Source organism: Lactuca virosa, chromosome 9 (assembly GCF_052849685.1).
Source record: "Lactuca virosa cultivar CGN04683 chromosome 9, Lactuca_virosa_CGN04683_v6, whole genome shotgun sequence".
Lineage (NCBI taxonomy): Eukaryota > Viridiplantae > Streptophyta > Magnoliopsida > Asterales > Asteraceae > Lactuca > Lactuca virosa.
This window is the reverse complement of record NC_136434.1, coordinates 237,597,754-237,622,501: the sequence shown is the minus strand read 5'-3', so window position 1 is coordinate 237,622,501 and position 24,748 is coordinate 237,597,754. Positions and strand designations below refer to the sequence as shown.

Below are 24,748 nucleotides of genomic sequence, written 5' to 3'. Positions count from 1 at the left end.
TGCGTTGGTGTTTTTTCAAGTTTTTGGTCAAGGTTTTTTTTTTTTGTTACTCTCTTGAAAAATGTAGTTTTAGTGAGTTTTTTTTAGATATTGTTTGATCACAAGTAATTTATAGTGATTTTTAAAGCAACTAGAAAAAGTCATTTTTATTATAATTTTGTTTTGAGACTTCGGTGTATATATATATATATATATATATATATATATATATATATATATATATATATATATATATATGGAAAAGTTCAATAGAGAACCATAATTATTGGTTCTTCAAGTAACCAAATCTTTTTTTCAATTTCAAGAGTTTATTCTTTATCGAAAAAAAATTCTAAAAATATCTAAATTCATATATTAACATTGTGAATGTCAAAAATATTTTTCGGATTCACATTGTGAATTTTCAAAGATTCACACTATGAATTTGACGTAAAAAAAAAGAAATTCGAATTTGATATCATTGGAAAAAGGATAAAAAGTTATGAATTTCTGTATTTTTAGTTTTTTTTTGATAAAAAATAAGTTCTAAAAGTTGAAAAAAAGATTGGTTCATTGGTTAATTATGTTTCGTTATTAAACCTCATCCTATATATATATATATATATATATATATATATATATATATATATATATATATATATATATATATATATATATATATATATAGGGTTGAGATCGGTTGAGAACTCATAGTTTCCCGAGAACTAAAAGTGGAACGTTGGATCAAAACTAATTCATTAAGGACATGATCGTCATCTTACCAATATCATTTAATGTTTAATTTTTTTGTGCTATTTAACATATTAATATAAATGTTTAAAAATTTACATCATAAATCAAATTTTCATATTTTTTTAAAAAATAGTATTTTTCGTTTTTTTTTAAAAAAATGCAGATTTTTTAATTTTTTTATAGAAAACGTGAATTAAAAAAAATACTTTTTTAAAATAATTGCAAATTAAAAAAAAAAAAACTGCATTTTTTTAAAAGAAAATAGCATTTTTTTTCATAAAGAACTGTAATTTTTTTAAAAAAACTGCATTTTTAAATAAAAAAACTACAATTTTTTGAAAAAAAACTGTAAGTTTTTTTAAAGAAAGTTACATTTGTTTCAGAAAAAACTGTATTTAGCAAAAAAAAACTGCATTTTTTTTAAAAGAAAGTAAATTTTTAGGTGCATATGTGCATATTTTTTCAAATGCACATATGTACATTTCTTATACTATAATATTCGTAAGTAAATCACAACAAATCTCATATTTATTAATTAATCTATAAACATAATAGTACAAATATTTTATTCGATACAAAATAAAATATAAAAAATAAAAAAATGCTACAAATTTCAAAGCGTTTTCATGTCTTCGTGTCAATATTTCCATATTTTCTTCAATTTATCATTTTCCACCTCTTCAATATTCACCACAATTTCTTCCAAATCTATAAGAAAATTAAAAAGAGATTGATTGATGCAAAAACATTCACAAAAATACATATGTGATTTACATGTGAATCTATGTAATTCATATCTGATTTACATGTGTATCACATGTAATTCATATGTGAATTACATGTGAATCACATGTAATTCATATGTAAATTACAATTCATATGTGAATTACATGTGAATCACGTGCAATTCATATGTGATTTACATGTGAATCACATGCAATTCATATGTGAATTACATGTGATTTACGTGTGGATCATATGTAATTCATATGTGATTTACATGTGAATCACATGTAATTCACATATAAATTACATGTGATTTACATGTGAATCAAATGTGATTCATATGTGAATTACATGTGATTTACATGTTAATCACATGTGATTTACATGGAAATAACATGTAATTCATATATGATTTACATGTGAATCACATGTAATTCATATATGATTTACATGTGAATCACATGTAATTACAACGTTAAACTTTTTATAAATTTAGCTAAGTAAAAAAGAAGCAACCATAGTTGTCCAGATTAAAGTGTTGAACTCATTATACAATGTTCTTTTCCAATCTCTCTCATATGGCTTAACATGAAGACAATCTTGTTATTATGTGGACAAGATGAGGACAAATTTATAAAAGTTAGGGACTTAATGGGAATTGGGAAAGACTCATTCGCCTCAAGTTTCATATTAAGTTATTCTTTATGCATTAAGTCAAACCAACCTGTAAGAACTCGACGATTACAGATTCCAGTTCAAACAGATATCCATTCATCATTTGTGTTAACAATGTTAGAAAGATCATCATTAGAAACTTCAAGAATAGGTACAGCAGTACCACATCCAACTAACTTGCAACCCTTTCCAACTACCCTGAAAAGAAAAGGAGAACATTGGGATTAGAGGCGAATTTCAGTTGGACAATCTAATATTGAATATGCATAAGCGGTTGATTGGGCATCAATAAACAAATAAACAAAACATGCATTGCTTTCTTCTAAAATGCACTTCAGTCTTAGGCATCAATAAACACATAGTAAGAAAAAAACTAACCAAATTTACCAATCACCTCATCTGTGATAGAGCACCCACAAGCTGTGCAACTAGGTCTAGAAGGAGCCCCCTCAAATTAGCCAACAAAGGATATTCAACCTGACTTACAACCCTATAATGAGCAAATTTATCAAATAAACACAACACCACATGACATAATTCCAATTATGCCACTTGAAATCAATGAGCACATCAACTAGATATCTTCACGTTTCTGAAGATAACTTGCCCTTACCTGTCAGCATTGATAAACCAATCAAAGACAAAATGTTCAAGCCCACTCCATAGTTTTTCTGCAATTACAATAAGCATATCCTGTTTTAGAACAAAATGACCTCACTTACAAGGATTAAGGATAGACTAAGAGTGGAACAGCAAAACCTTTTTCTGAAATTCAACACTGATTCTTTTATCATCTGCATTAGCTAACTGAGCAGCAAAGATGAAATCTACAAGTTCGTTCACAGGAGCATCTTCACCTATTAAGAATCATGAGAAGAAAAAGAAATTGGTAAAATATATTTTGTATGATTTAAAATAAATACAAATTACAATACCAAGTTTGTTCATTGCAAACTCGACTTCCTCAATAGTGAAGTTCATCATTAGTAAGGAAGCCTTTTTGTCATCAATGCCATTGCAGCCTTTATCAAGATCCTGGATAGTAAGTATTTTTAGCAGATTGATAACAAACTCTGATGAAGATAAAAGTCTAAAACTAACAGATATAATGGAATCATTTTCTACACATATTAACAAATAAATAAAACATCAAAATCATGAAACCAGAAACTTACTTCTTTTACAGAAACATTTCTAGGGTTAGTGCTCCAACTACTTACATCCTGCTCATCACCAAATAAGCAATCCAGGGAACCAGATGATTCTGAATGTGATATAAGAATAGCCTGTTAATTGGATTCACATACAAGGCCAGTTTCTTCATTTCAAGATAAAAAAATGGCAAACGAAACATGATCTGTAAACGAAACATGATCCGATCAAAGTATCACTATAACTACACTTTCACAAACAAGGAGATGCATACAAGAAATATTAAGTCATTTGAACCTTTTTCTGAAATGCAGATGTATCATTTTGTACCTTTTGGGGATTCACTGCAAAAGAAATCAGAACATATTCATAATTCCAGTGAATATGTTGAGGTCAAGAAGATCATCGACGTCTATTTTGGAGGAGATGACTCGCCGATATCAGCTGAAGGGGAGGCGGACTCGCCGTCATCGGAATCGAAGAACAATATGGCCCTGATCGATGAGGCTCAACACTTACAGGAGTAAAATAAATCGTCTGATGTGTTGGTCAAGAACATCAACGACGTCTACTGCTCCGAATGCTTACGCGATGCCCATTCCAAGCTGTAAATCAATCGTCAATTAGTTTACGGAAATTCGATTTGAAATCATTAATTTCGTTTGCAGAATTGACATCTGAAAGAAATTAGGGTAAATATGAAACACGAACCATGATTCCTAAAGAGAAACCGACAATCACAGGCGGTTTAGTCGGGATTTGATAAAGTAATTTGTGTAATCAGAAGCACCATCGACTTTGACAACACAGTGGGAATTTAGTCGGGATTAGAAGCCATCACAGACAGAGAAAGGGGAGAGATCACTCACGATACAGAGGTGTGAAGCTGTGTTTTGAGAGAGAGAAAAAGATTTGACGCTCTTAGAATTAGGGATGACATTTAATCTGATATTTTAGTTCCAATAATACCCTTGCATCAAAAAAATCAAGATACCCCCGTGTCATTTTTTTCCATTTATTTACAAAAATGCCACAATTGATCTCAATCCTTTATTTTTTTGATCTTAGGGCCTAAAATTAATTCTCGGGTTCTCGGGAAACTATAAGTTCTCAAATGATCATTCCTCTCTCTCTCTCTCTCTCTCTATATATATATATATATATATATATATATATATATATATATATATATATATATATATAATAGGTTTATTTCTATACATTTGTAACCACTAACCAGCTAGAAATACATGATGGATCACTTATTTTATTAACTTGGTTATTACAGTCCTTTGTTTTCCATTTGACCAAACATAGCCTTTGATTATCGTATGTTGAGGTATCCATAGATGGGTTATTGAACCAAAAACATATTATCGAAGGTTAACAGAGACTATCATTTCATTATTTTCTTGAACCTTAATCTAAACCGAAAATCTGGTTAACTAGTTTTGATCAGCCGATTTTTTTTGGTTCGGTTATATGATTAACTATTACTAATTAATAAATATATGTTAAGACAACCAAACCCCACAATAAATTTCCAAAATAAGAATTAATTTGAAATGAATAATCAATATATTGTTTAATTGTACTGTTGCTTCTATTATTATGATGATGAATTTAATATGAATTTAAAGGGATTACAATTACAATTATCCTCAATTTATTATGATGAATTTAATGATGTATTTAATTAGAATCATTTATTTATGCATGAATTGTTATGTGTGGCAAAAAACTGTTGTGTACGAATCACTTCCCTTTATCTTTAGTTACTTGATAATTTAAACTGATTTTAGTAAACGACCTAAACAATATTATTCTTTTCTCGAAATTCTTTGGATAATTCAAATATATGAGACAAATAACTAAATTCCGAACTTCCACCTCAAATCCAAGTATGATTTTTTCAATCTATAATGATGTTAATTTCCGTTGAACCAATAATGGCCGAACTTGATCTTCCCCATTGTGTTGTATGAATCTGAATGTTTAAACTTGTTCTGGAATTGGAGTTAGGCTCGAGAGCTCTACAACTGAGGTTGTAGTTCGTTGATCGGTTGTTACTATTTCATCAGTCAATTGTGGTTGATTTTGTAATCCATAGGAATGACTGCTTGCAACATTTGATCTGTCTCCCACCCAATCGGAAATGAGGTCAAGTGCAAACTGTTCGAATAAGCTTGGTTTAAACATGCTTCCCATCTGCAACATATAATAAATTACAAAAGCAGTTATATACATCTTTATTTATTTCCTCAACACCAAAAGAAAAGAAAAAGTGAAATTAGCTAAGTCCATTATATAAACATACCTGGGATACAATTGCATATAAGGGTAATGTGCTATAACTGCAAAGCACTTGAACAATTGCCCTACACATATGACTAGCCATTAGAACCCTAATCGAATATTATTCCATGTTTCATTTCTATGAAACTTACCCAAGAACAAGTTTAGTGACAATGTAGCCCACTTTATCCATGACACATGAGTCAAATCCATACGTAGTCTATGCATATCAATGAAGATATTATATATATATATATATATATATATATATATATATATATATATATATATATATATATATATATATATATATATATATATATATATAGAGAGAGAGAGAGAGAGAGAGAGAGAGAGCTAGGTTTAAATGTGGATTGACATCTATTGTGCGGACGTGTGGACAGTGCTATTCTGTGAGAATGACAAAGAAAATATGTTGTTTGGTAATGTGAATACATTCAATCTTACATAACTATTGTCATTATCACACATTCTCACTAATTAAAACGTCTACAAGGTTATTATAGACTTTTTTATTATTATTATTCTTATTCTATCTGAATGTTGTCAGAATGTTTATTGAGTCGTATTCTGTAAGAATGAAAATGAATAAAAAACGATGCGTGAAAACAAAAATTAATAAGAATTAATGAGAATGCATGAAAAAGACGATAGTTGTGTAAAATTAAACATATTCACATTAGCAAACAACTTATTCTCTTAGTAATTCTCATAGAATAACATTGTCCACACGTCCGCACAATAGTTGTTCATCCACATTATAACCTAGCCTATATATATATATATATATATATATATATATATATATATATATATATATATATATATATATATATATATATATATATATATATATATATATATATATACATAGGGTCCGGTTCCTGTGAGGACTCATTTTAAAGTGAGGACACCTTAAAAAATTGAAAAAAATCTAAAAAAAAAATACAAATCATAAAATCGAGCATAGATCTATGTACGGGAGTAAAAAATTAGAAACAAAATTTTGCATCATTAAAATTGATCCATGATTCAATTTTAATTTTTTATTTTGCATCATTATGATCTATGATTCAGTTTTAATGATCCAATTTTTTTCTCCTGGACATAGATCTATGCTCGATTTTACGATTTGTATTTTTTTTAGATTTTTTTCCAGTTTTTTTAAGGTGTCCTCACTTTAAAATGAGTCCTCACGCGATCCTGTTTCTATATATATATATATATATATATATATATATATATATATATATATATATATATATATATATATATATATATATATATAAAGAGATATATCTAGTTAACATTTAGTGAGCAAAAGGAAACAAAGTTTTACCCAAACCCAGAAAAAGAAGCCTATCTCAAAAGCATTTTGAAACAAGATGAAGTGAATCAAGTAAATGATGATCATAGGGTTATTGAACCAAAAATGGTCGTCTGAAGGTTTCACTGCATCCGCGCCTTTCTCAACAACATCCCTTGCCAAGATTGTAATGATGTGTTCTAGATGAGCACCGACAAGGAGTAGAAGCTATAATGTTTATGACAAAACCAGATTCGTAATTAAGTTACTATGATTCCATCTATATTTCATTTGAAATAAATGATAAATTTTCATACCCAAACTTACAATAATGGGCAAAAATGACAACCAAAAGTATGTGTGCCAACCTGCATTTTGTATACAGTTTCATTAGGTTAAAATGGCAAATTTTTTGTTAGGTTTTGATATATACGATTTTATATTATTCTTCTAAAAAAATGTAATGTCACATATCAAAGGATATAATTTTTTTTTTAAGTTCAATCTAAATTAATATCTTAGTTCTTAGATAATCATGACATTAGACTATCTTCAATGCAAAATAACTATTTTCCGCACAGTATTGATATAAAAGATGATATAAATTCATCTCCAACCTATTATGTTATATACTTAATTAATAGTCTTTGCAAAATACTTCGTTGTTGTTGTGTACACTTTCAGTCCTTATGAACAGTTTTCTTTAGGTTTTGCTCACATGACATCCTACGTAGTACAATCATAAATAAAGTGTTCTCATACGTGGGTCGTCCCTCACTTATATTAATAACCTAATTCAAGAATCGGTCAAATAGTGTTGGTGCCTTGCTTTTCTCTAAGAAGAAAATGTTTTTGAATTCAATTTCATCTATCTCCATAGCAGACAACAATATTCTTTGTGATTGCTTTCTTCCGACTCGGATTTGCACTTTCAAGAAAAAATAACACATTGGAAAAATGTTTAGAATTTTTCATAATTCATTGGTATGTCGATTTTAACCATTTTTAAGCAAAATGGGTTTTTTATAAAGAACATGTCAAATTGACCCCAAATTTTGAAGGTGAGCCTGCAACTATTAAAGAGGAGGTTTTCTAATCACCTTGAATCTTAGAATACTAAAACCCTAAAACGATTAGGACTCTCATATTAATAGTAATACTAATAATTGTTGTGGCTGTTGACACTATTTCCAACAACTGATATCGTTATGGTTAATGTATTTTCTTCACCTGATGTAATGTAGTTTATATTGTTATTGAATGAAGTTTATCTTGGTATTAAATATAGTTAGTATTGTACTATAATAGTTACTAATATAAAAAATACAATGTCATTACCAAAACCAAAACAAGTAATACATTATTCCACACAGACGAGCATGTATGATAACGCCTTATTATAGATTGTCCCATGTAGGTTGCTACGTGAGAACTTAACATGTAATAGTCTATCATAAGAACTGAATGTGTATAAAAAAAATAAGTTCAAGAGTTTATTTTAGACAAAAAAATAATAAGGACTAAAAGTGTATAAATGAAAACTTTGTTATCCTTTTATGTCGTTTTTACTATATATATATATATATATATATATATATATATATATATATATATATATATATATATATATATATATATATATATATATATATATATTAATTTTTAAGTTTTACAATTATTTATAAATTAAATATTTTTAATAATTCAAAACATTATAAGATATTTAATAAAATGTTATTATATATATATATATATATATATATATATATATATATATATATATATATATATATATATATATATTACAATACAAATATTATATCCTAAACACATAATTAAACTTATTTATTTTTGGAACAAAATAGATTTAAAACAAATTTATAAAAAAGGGTCTCTTTTGAAAACTTATACAAATAAAAAAAATGAAGAATATGTTTTTTGGTTAAAAAGATGATATAGGGTTGGAGATAAATCACCGTATAAAAGATATTGTATTATTTTGATAAAAAAAAGTGTTACATCAATTGTCCTAGAGTTGAAAAAAAAGTGACTAAATTCGAATTCAACACAATAATAAGCGGGTTTGGGTTGGATTGATGTTTATAGCCAATTTAATTAGATGATTAACCCATTTTAACTTGTTAATTTAATTTTTGTTTTATAGTTGATATTTGGAACCCGATTTAACTAGTCAACCCTCTAAAAGTATTTGTATTTATTTTATATTTATTATATACTAATATTTTTAAAGTTAGAAATTTATATTTATTCGGACATTTGATTTGTGTTTTTAATTGTATTTTGTTTTTCAAAACTAGAACAATAACCGAAGTTTGTAAGTGTTTGTCTAATTTTATTAGAATAATGATTGGATATTTAATATATTTAATTAGGTGTAGTTTTTATTTTTATTTTGAATTCAATTCGTTTATTAAGATGGTTGAGCTGGAAAAAAAAAATACAAGTCAATCTCATTTGAACACAATTATTAAACATGTTGAGTTACGTTGAAATGCGTAAAATTAAATAAAAATGCAATTGTTTAAAAAATATAAATATATAAATATATTTTTAAGGACAATTTTAGAAATTGTTTAAAAATTCTATAGTTTTTATTAAACTCTACATGAAGTAGTTTTTAGATTTGAAGTTTTTCGTTTAAACTAAAAGTTAAACGCTCGTATACTCCCAAACGAAACTTTTTGTTTAATTCGGATTTATTTGTTAAAAACTAAAAGTTAGAAGCTCTTAGACAAACAAGTTGTATTGTTTTGAGATTTTCAACCAATTCCCGAATATTACCTAACCTAAGCCATTCTAACCCCTAGTCTTATTAGTTATGATTTTATCCTTAAAGTTTTAATATTGGATATTGGTAATAGATTTTTCAATTTTTTTTAATTGACGTGAAACCAATTTGATCAGTTACCATTGTTGATATGTGTTCCAGTGTGGGATAATGAATTAATATGGTAATATAATTTTTTATTTTGTACATATTTTGTCATTATTTTTTTTTGTCTATATTTGACCATTTAACTTTATTTATTTATTATTTTTTTCACATTCAGTCCTTTAAATATTAGACCAAACCCAGTTTGTATGGTCTATATATGAAGACTAAAGTAGACATCAAGAATAATTGGTTGCTAAAAAAGTAAGTTAGCTGTTTTAACCAATAGTAAGTAGCTTTGTTAAATTGTATGAGATCCAAATGTTGCCTTTAACATGATAATGTGATACAGATCTATGTTTGATGCTTTTTCATATTAAAGATATATGATTGGATATTGATATTTACGTGTTGAAAAAAAAAGCTAGCAAATTATTTTTATATATATCTTATCTACACGCGGAAGTAACGAAGGGAGTACGTACCACTAATGTTGAGAAGCAAAAATATCACAACAAAGAGCCACAAGTACCAACTGCCAGAAAATGTTAAAAGATGAACAATAACAAAATGTCAAATTTCTTTGATCTAAATATATTTACATGAAATGCCTATTAAAATTTTATACAAATGATGTTTTTACCTTATGCCCACGATTCTTTTATAATCAAGCTCTAGTGTTCGTAACAGGTATTTGTGAAAATTATAATTTGGGTTACCTGGACAATGTTCCTACTAGTCCAAAACAAATTATATCAGAAGATGGGTTCAAAACCGGGGAACAAGTAAAAACGGTTGGACAAGTTTTACCCTTATGAATCCTGATCGAAGTGCAATGTAATCGGACTTGGTCACTGATCCATAGAATTGCTTGAAAAATGATACCTACAAACAGTGATAGATTCATGATTTTCAACAAGAATAGACTTACTTAATTGGCAGTGATATTGGAACTGTTAGGATGTAGACTCACGATCCATCTAATTACTGGCTTTTTTCTGTAATGCCCCATAGTACGTTGTGTGAAGAATTGTCGATGATGAAGATGAACATGACCTACAATTTAAAAAGTATCACCCATCTATCTTCTCAAGGAGGAAAATTCAAATGAAAGTTTGAATGAAAAGGAAGTTCACCATTTTTGGGGTGGATTGAGTTCTCCCAATGCTTCCACTCTTGTATCTATAGGAGACGACACATATTATACGATCAAAAAATATATCCTTATATATAATAAATCATAATAATAAAAGAATATAACATTACTTTAGCAACTCCAAGGGCCATGGTAGTGGCACAGAAGATGACATGTACAACTGCTAGAACGAATATAAAGATATGAAGCTGATGGAGTCCTTCTAATGACACCAATGGCACCTTTCCCTGACTTCCACAATGTTGTGTACCAATGTCTTTGGCTAGAAGATGTCTCCCAAAATGAAAGTTTAAGTGTCCGGTTTTGGAAGGAGTTTCTTCTTTTCTTTTGCAAGGAAGCATGTAATTGGCGAGATGTGGTGGTATACAAATTTTGCTTATCGTATTTTGAGAAACCGTCAATAATAACGATATGAATCCCAATAACATCAGTTCTGAAAAACGTTTTGCATAAAAGCTAAACGTTATAAAAACACAAACATAATTATTTAGAGTCAACTTTATATTGGCGGGAATATATAAACCTTCTTGAAGTTTTTGCAAGGCCTCGTAAAGCGCGTCTTGACCTCTTTGCTTTAACCACTATATATGTGCAACCATTGAAACACACAACCTCGTTTAGTATACATATTATGTGATTTTTGTTGAAACTAAGAAGATTGTACCTTGCCAAGATGATGAAGGCCACGTTCCGCAAGTAGGGAGATGAGAACAATGATGGAGCAAATAACGGCTACAATCCATGTTGGTGTGTACTCCAAAGATCTGGATTCACCGGATTCAACCATGGTTCAACCAAGAGTAGAAAATGGAGGGAAGGTGAAACAGAAATATAAGAAAAGGTACCATGTTGTTGATTAAGGATGTATAAGAGGAATTAGATAGATGAGGGGCAAAGAATGTGTGATGCTCAAGGTGGAGCTAACCAAGTAAAGAACAATATCACTATTAGAATCTTTCAAAGTTTTAACCTTGGTTTTTTTTACTATCGATGAACACGTTGACTATTTTTAAAACGAGGGAAGCATATGATATGACCCAAATTTAAGGTTTGGGTTTTTGGGAATCGTTCCTTCATTGCTATTTTGCTCTTATGCTGAATAACTGTTTGGGTTTGGGCTTTATTTTGAATTTTAAGGTCAAAACTGAGGCATGTTTTACTTTGGGAAATAAATTCTCCTTTTTATTGGAAAAATTGAAATGATATACACTTCACATTTCAACTTATTTGTACGGCTTATATCCTTGTAAATGTTGTCCTTACAAAAATTTTATTGGAAAATGACTTGCAATGGTAATTATCTTTTTGTTTTGTTCATGTTTATATAAATTCATTTTTTTACACATTTGATCATTTAATTTGTTAAATGGTCAAATGTATAAAACAAATAAAGTTATCAAAATGTGAATATTATTTTTACAAATTTTTTAAGACTTTTTATAATTTATTACAACATTTTTATGATATTTTTTTTGTTCTAATACAATGTTAGAAACTTTCCTTATAATTTTTTTTCTAAACTTTTTTTATACTTTCATACATTTTTAATACAAGTGCTTTTAAACCAAATATTTACAATTTTTCTTACAAGTTTTTAACTTTTTCAATTTTTTTATAATTTTCATACAATTATTTCTAAACTTCCTTTTACAACATTTTAAAATTGTTTCACAGATTTTGTATGACAATTTAATATTTTTTTATAACATTTTAAAATATTTGCGTTAAATACTAGTTTAAAACGTTGTATTAAAAAAAATTAAAAGTTTATAAACTTCAACTTAAAAAGTATTAACAAGTTGTAATAATTTTAAAACATTTACATTATATAGATTTTTTTTTATTTTTTTATTTGCTAAATAATATTTTCTTTTTATTCTTCTAAAAAACCCTCCATACTTATTGTTACATATTTAATTTATTTAATTTTGTTGTTAGATATTATTTACTTTAAAAATATTGTATATGTTTAAAAACAAAAAGAAAAAAATTATAAGAGATTATATAAAATATTTCACAAAACAAAAACATATTTATTAATTAAAGAGTAAAGTTTAATATTGATCAATATTTAATTAATATTGAGGAAATTATGGATATTTTAAAAATAACGATTGAAAAAAATAATACAAACAAATATGAAAAATAAAATCGCTATTAAAAATGGGGTAAATGACTTATCAGAATAATAAACTTTTTGTTGTTCACATTTAGGGAACTTTCTTTTTTTGTACACATTTAACCATTTAACTTGTTAATGTGTTCCAATGTTACCATTGTCACCTGCTATAGCAGGTGACAATGGTAACATGTGAACACATTAACAAGTTAAATGGTCAAATGTATACAAAAATAAAGAAGTTGCTTAAATGTGATCAAAGTGACAAAGATGATTACCCTGGTAAGTCATTTTCTTTTTTTATTATACATATAACATATATAAAATGTATTTTTGTACAAGTATTGTCCTACCATAGTCCATGTAAATGGTAATTAATAGCATCTTCATCATTTTTAAAGAGCAATATATAAACTTATTTGAGAACCATATTCAACTAAAACTTCAAAGAGACTAATAAAAAAACTAAAAGAAGGTGAAACAATACCTTCAAAGTAATACTTCAACCAAAACATCCAAAAGACGAATCAAAAAACCGAAAAAAAATAAAAGTTAAACAATACTTTCAAAGCAATGTATTTTTTTTGAAACGACAAACTATCTTACTCCTAATCTAATCGTAAACACCACATATGTCTCCTAGTGAGACTTGAACCCATGACATTTCATTTGAGAGAGTCACTCCTTACCGTTAGGCCAAATACCCCTTGGTAATGTATTTATTTTTTAATGAACACCGATTGTAGGATGTATATTCGTAATCAACAATACGTGTTTATGTATGTGTTCTGGTTCAACATGTATCTAAACCCCAAACCAATTATTATATTTCATACTAATCAAATAACTTTGGATTATAAATGACAGATATATGTATTTAAGTCTGTTTACATAGAAAAAAAACAAATGTAGGTGTGAAAAAAAAGCACAAATTGAAAAACGTCATTGGAATAGTGTGTGTACGGATGAGCATTTGGACCGGACCGGCTCTTGGACTGGACCGGTTTCGGAGAATATTGTGGACCGTGGACCGGACCAGATGAGACTTACCGGGTCCAGGTCCATGTCCGAGTATTTCGATTCTTGGACCCGTTTGGACCTGCACAACTTTACATGTATACGATACAACTTGTTAAAACGTGTTTTTGGGGTTTGATAGAAATCGTTAAAACGAATATGTTGCTGGGTTTGATACATTACAGTTCACTAAAATGAATACTTTTTTGGATTTGATACGGTACAACTCGTAAAAATGAATATGTTACCGTTTCTTGTGCCTTTGGACCGGTCAACTTTGATTGTTTATACTTTATACAATTTGTTTGAAGGATTGTAACTCATTGAATTTAATACCAAAAAACAACAAAATTATAGTCTAAACTCATCTACAAACTCTAAATTACATATTGGAAAAAAAACCGCATGTCAATTCGACTTAAAACAAATAAGATATGTTTGTTTAAATAATTTCATAGAATACAAAAGTTTAAATTTCTTGCTGAAAAGCTGAATTATTTCAGCTTTGATATCTCATCTTTAAAGGATTGTAACTAATCGAATATAACACAAAAAACAACAAAATTATAGTTTAAAATTATCTACAAACTCTAAATTACATGTTGGAAAAAACCGCATGTCAATCCGACTTCAAACGAATGAGATATGCTTGTTTAAAGAATTTCACATAATACAAAAGTTTAAATTTCTTGCTGAAAAGCTGAAATATTTCAGCTTTGATATCTCATCTTTAAAGGATTGTAACTCATCGACATAATACCAAAACAAAAAAATCGTAGTCTAAAATCATCTACAAACTCTAAATTACACGTTAGAAAAACCGCATGTCAATCTGACTTAGAACGAATGACATATGCTTGTTTAAAGAATTTCACAGAATACAAAGTTTAAATTTCTTGCTGAAAAGCTGAAATATTTCAGCTTTGATATCTCATATTTGCAGGATTGTAACTCATCGAATATAACACTAAAAACAACAAAATTATAGTCTAAAATAATCTACAAACTCTAAATTACACGTTAAAAAAAACCGCATGTCAATCCGACTTAAAACAAATGAGATATGTTTGTTTAAAGAATTTCGCAGAATACATTTATTTTAAATAAGCCGGTCAAAAACCGATTTTTACCCGGAACCAGCTGGACCAGACCGGTTTTGCTCAAATCGTAAAACCAAGAACCAACTCGGGGTTCCAAAAAAACGGTTCAGTCCGATCTGGTCTGGTCCGGTCCATAAGTCCAAATGCTCCCCCTAGTGTATATCCCCCCCCCCCCAATCCCCATGATTTGACAATTATATCACTTGAAATTTTGAATGCACTTTGAAAATACTATTTTTCCCTCCTGATTTTCTTTTCCATTTTCTTTTATTTACTTCAATTTTTTTATAATTAAAAAGAAACAGAAAACCCCTAATAACCTACCCCACCACCCCATTCTCTTTTAATATACTAATTTCATTCTCTCTCTTTCTCCCCCCCCTCTCTCTCTCTCTCTCTATGCTAGAGCACCACCGTTGCCGAAAAAATCTCGTCGGAGAACCACCGCTGCCAAAGCCACCCCTATCTGTCGGGCTATCACCATATTCACGCACTGTTGTCCGCAACCGCCCCTTGGACTACTACCCTTCATGCCATTGGTTCGTCTCCACCTTCACCGGAGCTTCCTTCACTGGTAAAATCTAAATCGTCAATGAGTTATCTTCACTACTAAAGGTTGAAGTTGTCATAACCTACGTTGACTAGGGTTTTCTGGTTTGAGGGCTAGGTTTTCCGGATCGAAGTCATCATTGTGATAATCCTCTCTCTATTTCTTTCTCAGATGAAGTCTATCTAGAGGTTCTAGATCTGTGAGAGAGTCGAACCTAAACTTGAAAACCCTAACCTTAGTGTTGTCATCACCAATTGTCTAGGGATTTTAGGCCACCAGAACCCTAGATGTATCCATTTTTTAGATCTATTATGGAGAAATAGAGAGATGGCCGATTCATTTTCAGATATGTTTCTTTCTCTTCTACGACGGTGGTGGCTCGGTTGGCGACGGTGGCAACTTCGTTCGGCAGTGATGGCTTTATCTAGTGTAGGCCTCCTAAAATTGGATTTGATGAAAATTAGTTTGCTGAAGATGATTGTGGTGTTTTGAGAGATGGGGATGGGTGTGTGTGGCATCTTTTTTTGAATGGACAAACAGATTGCGTGAAGGTGGTGGTCCGACGGATAGGGGTGACTCTAACGATGGTGGTAATCCAAAGAGATTTTTTCGGCGATGATAGTGTTCCAGCAAGAAAGAGAAGAGAGAGAAAGAGAGCGAGAGAGATAGATAGATAAATATATATATAAATATATATATATATATATATATATATATATATATATATATATATATATATAGAGAGAGAGAGAGAGAGATAGATAGATAGAGAGAGAGAGAGAATGGAGTTAGCATATTAAAAGAGAAAGGGGTGGATGGGGTAGGTTATTAGGGTTTCTTTTCTTCATGTTTTTAATTATAAAAATATTTAAGTAAATAAAGGAAAATGGAAAAGAAAGACAGGAGGGCAAAATAGTCTTTCCAAATGCATTCAAATTTTCGTAGGACGAAATATGCACGATATTTTAAATTTTATATTGTTGTGCACGGGAAAGTATAAATGTTTTCCTAGAATACCATAAGGACCAAATTTGCAGTTTACTCATTAGGGGAATGTTTTCTGATTTTAAGCCTCATCGAACTCATTGTCTAACTTGTCTGTTAAACTTTATTAAATGAAAAAAGTTATGTTGGATATATATGTTTAATAATCATTTTATATTGATGTTTGCCAATAACATATGATCCTATAGGGTTATACCTTTAGCAAGTTGTCACTTATTGATTATTTATTAAGTAATTTGATTATTAATAAATATATTCAACTCTTGTATTTAATTTTGGAGAAATGATTATTGGTATCTAAGTTATATATATAAGCACCTAAAACATTCTCAAAGAGTTTTCTTTATATATGAGATATAAATATAATAAAAAAATGTTAGTATTTGTAACATCTGAGTTTCGACTGTGTTTTTCCATTATTTGAGTGGTGGTTTCAAAGTCTAAGGAAAGGTAGAAGTATGAATCGAAGCATGAGGACTAACTGCTTAATTCTTTGAAAACTGAAAACTGGAATTTATTTGGAGGGACGATGGGCGCCTATTTAATGGAAACGACACATCCAGGCCATGGGTTGTGCGTTTTTTTAAAGGTTTTGTGGCTATTTAAGGGTCATTAACCCCTAGGTTTTTTTCATTCTCGACCTCCATCAACCGTTGAACGCAACTTGAGAAACCTTAGCACCCTTTTTTGGATTTTGAGCTCATCCTCTCTCTTCTCACCCATTTTGGTGTGTTTTGGTGGTTTTAGAGTGAAGTGTTCTTGAAAGATCGGTCATTGGAGCATTGAAACTAAAGAGAGAAGCCATCATTTATCTTTTGGATCTTTGTAAGTTATAAAGATCCAAGCTTTATTTCTTTTCATCTTTAAATCCAAGTGATATTAGTGTTTTGTTCCATTTTAATGAGGTTTTGGCCTTTTATGGCTTGATCTATGGAGTTTGGAGAACTCCAAAGGCTTAGAATCATGTTTTACTTAAGATCTGACCTTTTGAGGGAGCTTTAAGTGCATGATTCTGCTCTCCTTGATCCATGTATGTAGAATTATGCATTCTTGGACATTTTATGTACTAGGGTTTTAGATCTTGTTTGTTTAGGGTGTTTTAATAGATAAAGTTGGAAAATTTATCCATTTAGACATCCTATAGATCTCTAACAACCCAAATTTTTATAGAAAATTTTTAACTTTTAATTTCATAAATATCAACCACAAGATGTCTAAAAATCCCATTACATAACCGTATTATTTTAACATTCAGAGCACGAAAACTAAATGTGAAAACACTGGAGAATGCACGTTTTGCCATCAAGTCGGGCCCTTACCCTTATCAATAGAAGTACCTGAAACATTCAATACAACTGTAAGCACAAGCTTAATGAGTTTCCCAAAACACACGAATCATATAATCACATAATACCATGCACACATATAAACATATAAGTTTGACATGGACTCCCTCCATGGTCTTCATTGGAATGCCATGGGCTACCCCCAGGGTCTTATATCCTCGAGCCATGGGCTACTCCCATGGTCTTGCCAGATGCCATGGGCTCCCCCCACGGTCTACACATAAATCCACATATAAATCTAATAGCAAACAATTACATGTTCCAATACAAATCATCTCATAACCATTTATGGGTCGGCCTTGGTGCCTTCGACCCATGAGCGTGGTGAGAAGACTCACCTTAGTCTGCTGAACAAAAAAGCTGCTCGTCTAACAGTCCGAAACCACATGCTGAACAATGATACAATTAACCCTAAATTAGAATCAAACAGTCTAAACACTTAAGCCTATGCCCTTCCATAATGACCCAAAAGTATTCTTTTTGCTAATGGGCCTAAGATCCAAGATAAAATCATTAATGGGCCGCATAGACCAATAAGGCCAAACCAAAACAACTATGGCGCAAAACACAATATCAACCCAAAACTCTAAAAGGGGACCAAGCCAAAGTTGAATAAGGCCCAATAAGCTTACAAGCCCAAAACAAGGCCCAAACCCATATGAGTGTGTACGCCCTGCGTACCACTCTAGTACACTCAACGTACTAGCCCCTTAAGCAGTACGCGCTGCGTACACGATACTACGCACGTCGTACAAGCCAGACATGCATAATCGACCATTAAGTACTTAATACTTGGGATTTCAGCGTCAAACTTTAGATCTGAGTCCATTAAGATGTTCTAAGGAATAAAGTTGGCAACTTTATGCCCTTGCATGACATGAGTGACCCCTATACTTCATGCTTCTCCTTAAGACCTCATTTAAGACCTTGAACTTATGCATGGGATCAAAACAACCTCTAAGATGGCACCTTTATGCATCAAACATGCTCAAAGAGCTTGGATCTAGCAATCCTAATCTCTAGAGTTGCTCAACTCACAAGAGAAGGTCCAAAAGCCAAAAAGGGACTCCATAACAAAACCCTAGCTCAAACAATCAAAAGAGATGACAAGGTCATGACTTTATACCTCCAGAAGTTCCTCAGGATGAACTAGACGCAGGATCTAGAAGCTCAATGACACCCAAGGCTTGATCACCACCTTCTCCTTCTTGAATACACTCTAAAATGGCCACCAACACACTTCTAAGCTCAAGAGTCACACTTATAAGGAAATATGAGGTTAAGGGAAGAAATGAGGCTATGGAGGCTGATTAGGGTTTAGTCCAAAATCCATAAGGACGTCTATATAGGTCTCAAACCCAAAAATTAGGGTTTTGGTGTTCAGTCACTTACGCCTCGCATAACCATTGGTACGCCCATCGTACGTGCCGAACCTCGCGTAACCTTTGCGATCCACCCACAGGTTTTCAAAAACAAATCACATTTTGGGTAAACTTGATAAATCAAATCAAACCTCAACCATTCCATCCTCATAAACCAAACTCTTACAACAACACGAAGTTAAATGCTAATAGAAATTCATTAAGCAAAATAACAACTGACAAACCAGGACCCATTCAGATTTGGGTACCTAAACCTTCTGTCTGATTGCAGGTACTTAATGCTGGAGAACCCAATGATGATACATGGTATATTGATAGTGGCTGCTCCAAGCATATGACAGGAAACCGGAACTACTTACGTGACTTCAAACCTACACAAACCAATCAAGATGTTACCTTCGGCAACAACATGAAAGCAAAAATCAAGGGTTATGGAAACATAACAAATAGTAATTTTACCATAAAGAAAGTTGCCTTTGTTGATGACCTGAAACACAACCTCATCAGTGTTTCTCAACTGTGTGATAACAATCTTGAAGTTCTATTCACCAAACAACGAAGCTTGATCATGGACGCCAAAACCAAAGATGTTATAGTTGATTCTGACCGTGCCGGAAATATGTATCCACTTGACATGGATCTTATCTATGGTAAACCCGATATATGTCTGTTATCTAAAGCCCCAACATATATTAGTTGGTTATGACACCTTCGCCTTTCCCATCTAAACTTTGGGTACATCAACAAATTAATCGGCGATGATCTTGTTCGAGGGCTACCACTTCTGAAGCTTGATAACGAAACTCTTTGTGCCGCATGTGAAAAAGGAAAACTTTCCAGATCCACTCACAAAAGCATCTCAGAATCTAGTGTATCCGAACCACTAGAGTTGTTGCACATAGACCTTTGTGGCCCTGCCAAAACCCAAACCATACAAGGGAAGAAGTACATTCTTGTTGTCGTTGATGGTTTCTAGCGCTTTACTTGGGTCTTTTTCTTAAGACTAAAATCAGAAGCACCTGAAGAGATGATCAACTTCATCAAACAAATCGAACTGAAGCAAAAACGACCTGTTCGAAGAATCCGAAGTGATAATGGTTTAGAGTTCAAAAACAAGACTCTAGATTCATTTCTCAAAGACAAATGAATTGAACATAACTTCTCAGCCCCATACACTCCACAACAGAACGGTGTTGTCGAAAGAAGGAACCGAACTCTATGTGAAGCTGCAAGATCAATGCTTATCTTCGCTGATCTGCCACAATACTTCTGGGCAGAAGCAATAGCCACGACTTGCTACACTCAAAATCGTTCCTTAATCCATAAACATCTTCATAAAACACCATATGAAGTCATTAACAACCAAAAACCAAACATCAAATTTTTCCATATTTTTGGTTGTCGATGCTTCGTAAAGAACAATAAAGATCACCTTTCAAAATTTGAATCAAGGTGGGACGAAGGAATTTTCCTTGGTTACTCGTTTTCTTCAGCTGCTTATCGAGTACTGAACAAACGTACTAGAGTAATTGAATAAAGTACCGATGTTCATTTTGATGAATTTTATATCAGGAAATTGGATCGTGAACATTTTGGTTCAAAAATGATTGAAAATATTTTTCAAAATCCAATTCAACAAACACCTTCTCCTGACATAGACATTGAAATCGATCTTGATTTACTTTTTGAACAACCAAAAAACGGCTTACAATTATGAACTTCTAACTACTTCAATTGACCCTACAGGAACACCCAGTGAAGTTATTCCACAAACAAACCAAAATGATGCAAATCAATTTGAGGGGGAACTACCAACACATACTTCCTCTTTGGAACATACACCAAATCCTCCTTTGATCACCCAATCCCCAAATAGTTAAAACAATCCTGATGCATCATTTATGAGGGAACCTTCAATCTTATTCCAAGATGAAACACCCGGAGAAGAACAATGGGATACTGAAACTCCAATTATTATAGCGGAAGAGAATCGCTTAATAAAGTGGACCAGAAATCATCCTACAGACCAAATCATCGGAGATCCCAACTCAGGCATTCAGACTAGAGCCGCATCCACAAATGAATGTTTATTTGGAGCCTTCTTATCCATGACTGAACCCAAAACCATACATTCTGCTATAAAAGATCCAGACTGGGTAAAAGCTATGCAAGAAGAGCTAGCAGAATTTGAAAGAAACGACGTATGGAATCTTGTTCCTACTCCAGCCGATGTTACTGTTATAGGTTCAAGATGGGTATACAGAAACAAGACTGACGATCAAGGAATCATTTGTCGAAACAAGGCACGTCTTGTAGTCAAAGGATATTCACAACAAGAAGGAATCGACTACGATGAAACATATGCTCCAGTTGCCAGAATTGAAGCAATCCGCATCTTTCTTGCATATGCTGCACATAAGAATTTCAAAGTATTCCAAATGGACGTTAAATGTGCATTCTTACACGGAGAGATAGATCGCGAAGTATACATCCAATAACCACCAGGTTTCGAAGATCCCAAATTTCCAGATCACAGCTTTAAATTGCAGAAAGCTGTCTATGGCTTGAAACAAGCACCCTGAGCTTGGTATGCCACGTTGTCAACCTTTCTCGAAGAATCAGGTTTTAAAAGAGGTTCAATCGATCAAACCCTCTTTCGTAAAATATTTAATAAACATTTGTTAATCGTACAAATATATGTTGATGACATTATTTTCGGTTCTACTGATGAATCTTTAAGTGTTAAGTTTGCAGATCTAATGAAGAGCAAATTTGAAATGAGCATGATTGGGGAGATGACTACTTTTCTCGGACTTCAAATCAAACAGTCAACTGATGGCATTTTCATCAACCAAGAGAATTATGTCAAAAACCTACTCACTCGCTTTTCAATGGACAAATCCAATACCGCAAAAACCCCAATGGCTTTTGGATACAAAATCGATGCAGACTTAAATGGCAAACCCGTTGACCAGAAAAGATATCGTGGAATGATCGGATCACTCTTATACCTCATTGCCAGCAGACCTGACATCATGTTTTCTACATGTGTGTGTGCCAGATACCAAGCAAATCCTATGGAATCCCATGTAGTTGCTGTGAAACGCATCTTCAAATACCTTAAAGGCACTCCCAAACTTGGCCTTTGGTATCCAGCTAAATCCGATTTTCTGTTGAACGCTTTCACCGACTCAGACTACGGAGGATGCAAGCTAGATAGGAAGAGTACATCTGGTAGCTGTCAATTCCTAGGAGGTAGACTAGTGAGTTGGACTTCAAAGAAACAGACTTGTATATCCACATCAACAGCAGAAGCTGAATACGTCACTGCCGCCAGCTGTTGCTCACAAGTCATATGGATGCAAACTCAACTGCGTGACTATGGCTTCAAAATCTCACAAATTCCCATATTTTGTGACTCAACCAGTGCAATTGCCATTTCTCACAATCCCGTTCACCATTCCATGACAAAGCACATTGACATTTGATATCACTTTATCAAGACAACATTCAAAAGGGTCATATCGAACTACACTTCATCAACTCCGAGGATCAAATTGCCGATGTCTTCACTAAGGCTCTCGATGAAACAAAGTTTCAATACTTCCTAGGCCGTCTAGGAATGTTAAATCCAGATAACATCCATCCTTAAACTTTTACTTTTTGTTTGTACAAAAGTGTGTTTACTTTCATTCAAAAAGAAAATTCAAAAACAATTAAAAATTGCTTTCTTTTCAAAAATACCAAAAACATTCAAATAACCAAAACTTCCAAAAACATAAAGAAAAACAAATCTTCAAAAATATAATAAAAGACTTACCATAATAAGCTTTTATAGAACCTTGTGATTAATAGTCTATTGACTTAATTTTCAGATGCTTATGCTCGATGAAGATTTTAAGTCATATTGATTCTCAATTGGAGTGAAGGTTCAAATCTCCTACTTTTCATAATGTATATAACTTTATTTCCTTCGATTTTATTTCATTATTGACGATTTTAAACAATCAAGGGACATAAGGTTAGGAGGTTCAGATGAAAACAAAAACCCATGTGAGAATTTGTGCCTCGTCAATCTGTATCACTGTGGAATTCATTTCTTGTGAGCTTAGGTGTGTCACTAATGCTTATAAGGTATAACCGATTATACCTTGTCACGGTCTCATTTTTGCTTAGATATCAAAATGATCAGGGACGATACATTCATTTCTTACATACTAGACAAACTGTCTTTTATGCCACCAATCCCTACCTAGATATAAGCCAACCAAAAAATGAAGTCTTGAGATCCCGTGATCCATCAACAAGAAAAGTCGAAACGAAAAGGATTTCAACAATCACTTATCAAAGAAAAACAAAGATCTATCCACATCCAATCTTCAAAGACGAATCAAGATAAAGACAAATCAACAAAAAAAGGCCAAATCATTCACCGAAGAAATACCAAAGAAAACAAAAATATTCTACGTTTGGTATTTTCAAACAAACTTTTCAACCAAATGGTTATTTCAAAACAAACATCATAAGATCCCGTGATCTGTTTTTAACCATTTTTCACAAAAGAAGATATCTTAATCCCGCAAGACAGTTACTCTCAAAAACCCAATTTTCTCAAATGTAGCAAGTTCTCAATGCTAAAACAAAATATCTTTTTACAAAAATCGATATTGATCAACAAACAGTATACCATCAAAGAAGAAGCTACAACAACAATGGATTTCCCGGGATACTGTAGCCTTCATCACTGAAGAATCTTAGTTGCAAACTGCACTATGAAAAGTGCTAAACCCCTCTACATGTATTTCCCGACGGAGAGAGAGTGAAAGTTAATGGCATAAATGAAGAAACCCGCTGAGTAATGCCGAAACCAGTCTTATATGATTGATTATCTAATAATGAGACTAAGTGACCTTTCAGGAAAAGCATAGCTGAACACCTCCAATATGAGTGTGAGTCGTCAGAGAGAGATATCACTCATTTTTAGTGATCATTAACTTGTTCTGCTGCCAGAACAACCAAACACCCAAGTGAAGTGTGAGCTATACCTATGAGCGTTCATCTGAATCGACCTGTTAGACCACTTGTCGTCATTAATAATGCTATAAAATCTTAGGAAATTTCTTTAGATACATATATGGCTACCCTTTGATAACCGAACCCGAGACTTTGATTCGAAAACAAATTTCTGAAAATCTTTTACATGAGATATGTTAAACAAAGTCACAAACTTTCAAAACAATCACTATGTTTTATATATCTTATCTATTGACAAA

The 24,748-nt window shown here is 31.6% G+C and overlaps 1 protein-coding gene across 2 annotated transcripts; it reads right to left on the bottom strand.

The window, feature by feature from the left end:
* Positions 1–5,039: 5,039 nt before the first annotated feature.
* Positions 5,040–11,781, bottom strand: MLO13 (Seven transmembrane MLO family protein). Of its 2 annotated transcripts, XM_079071359.1 has the most exons (13): positions 11,621–11,781; positions 11,480–11,537; positions 11,067–11,389; positions 10,937–10,982; positions 10,774–10,856; positions 10,611–10,685; positions 10,444–10,532; positions 10,286–10,335; positions 7,235–7,275; positions 6,941–7,135; positions 5,733–5,800; positions 5,603–5,663; positions 5,040–5,493 (listed from the first exon to the last, which is right to left on the bottom strand). In XM_079071359.1, the coding sequence occupies exons 1-13, from the start codon at positions 11,741–11,743 to the stop codon at positions 5,281–5,283; spliced, it is 1,425 nt and encodes a 474-aa protein (XP_078927485.1). In that variant the 5' UTR covers positions 11,744–11,781; the 3' UTR covers positions 5,040–5,280. The 2 variants fall into 2 exon arrangements, with proteins under 2 accessions (XP_078927485.1, XP_078927486.1); XM_079071360.1 differs by lacking the exons at positions 5,040–5,493; positions 5,603–5,663 and having other exon boundaries at positions 5,729–5,800.
* Positions 11,782–24,748: the final 12,967 nt, after the last annotated feature.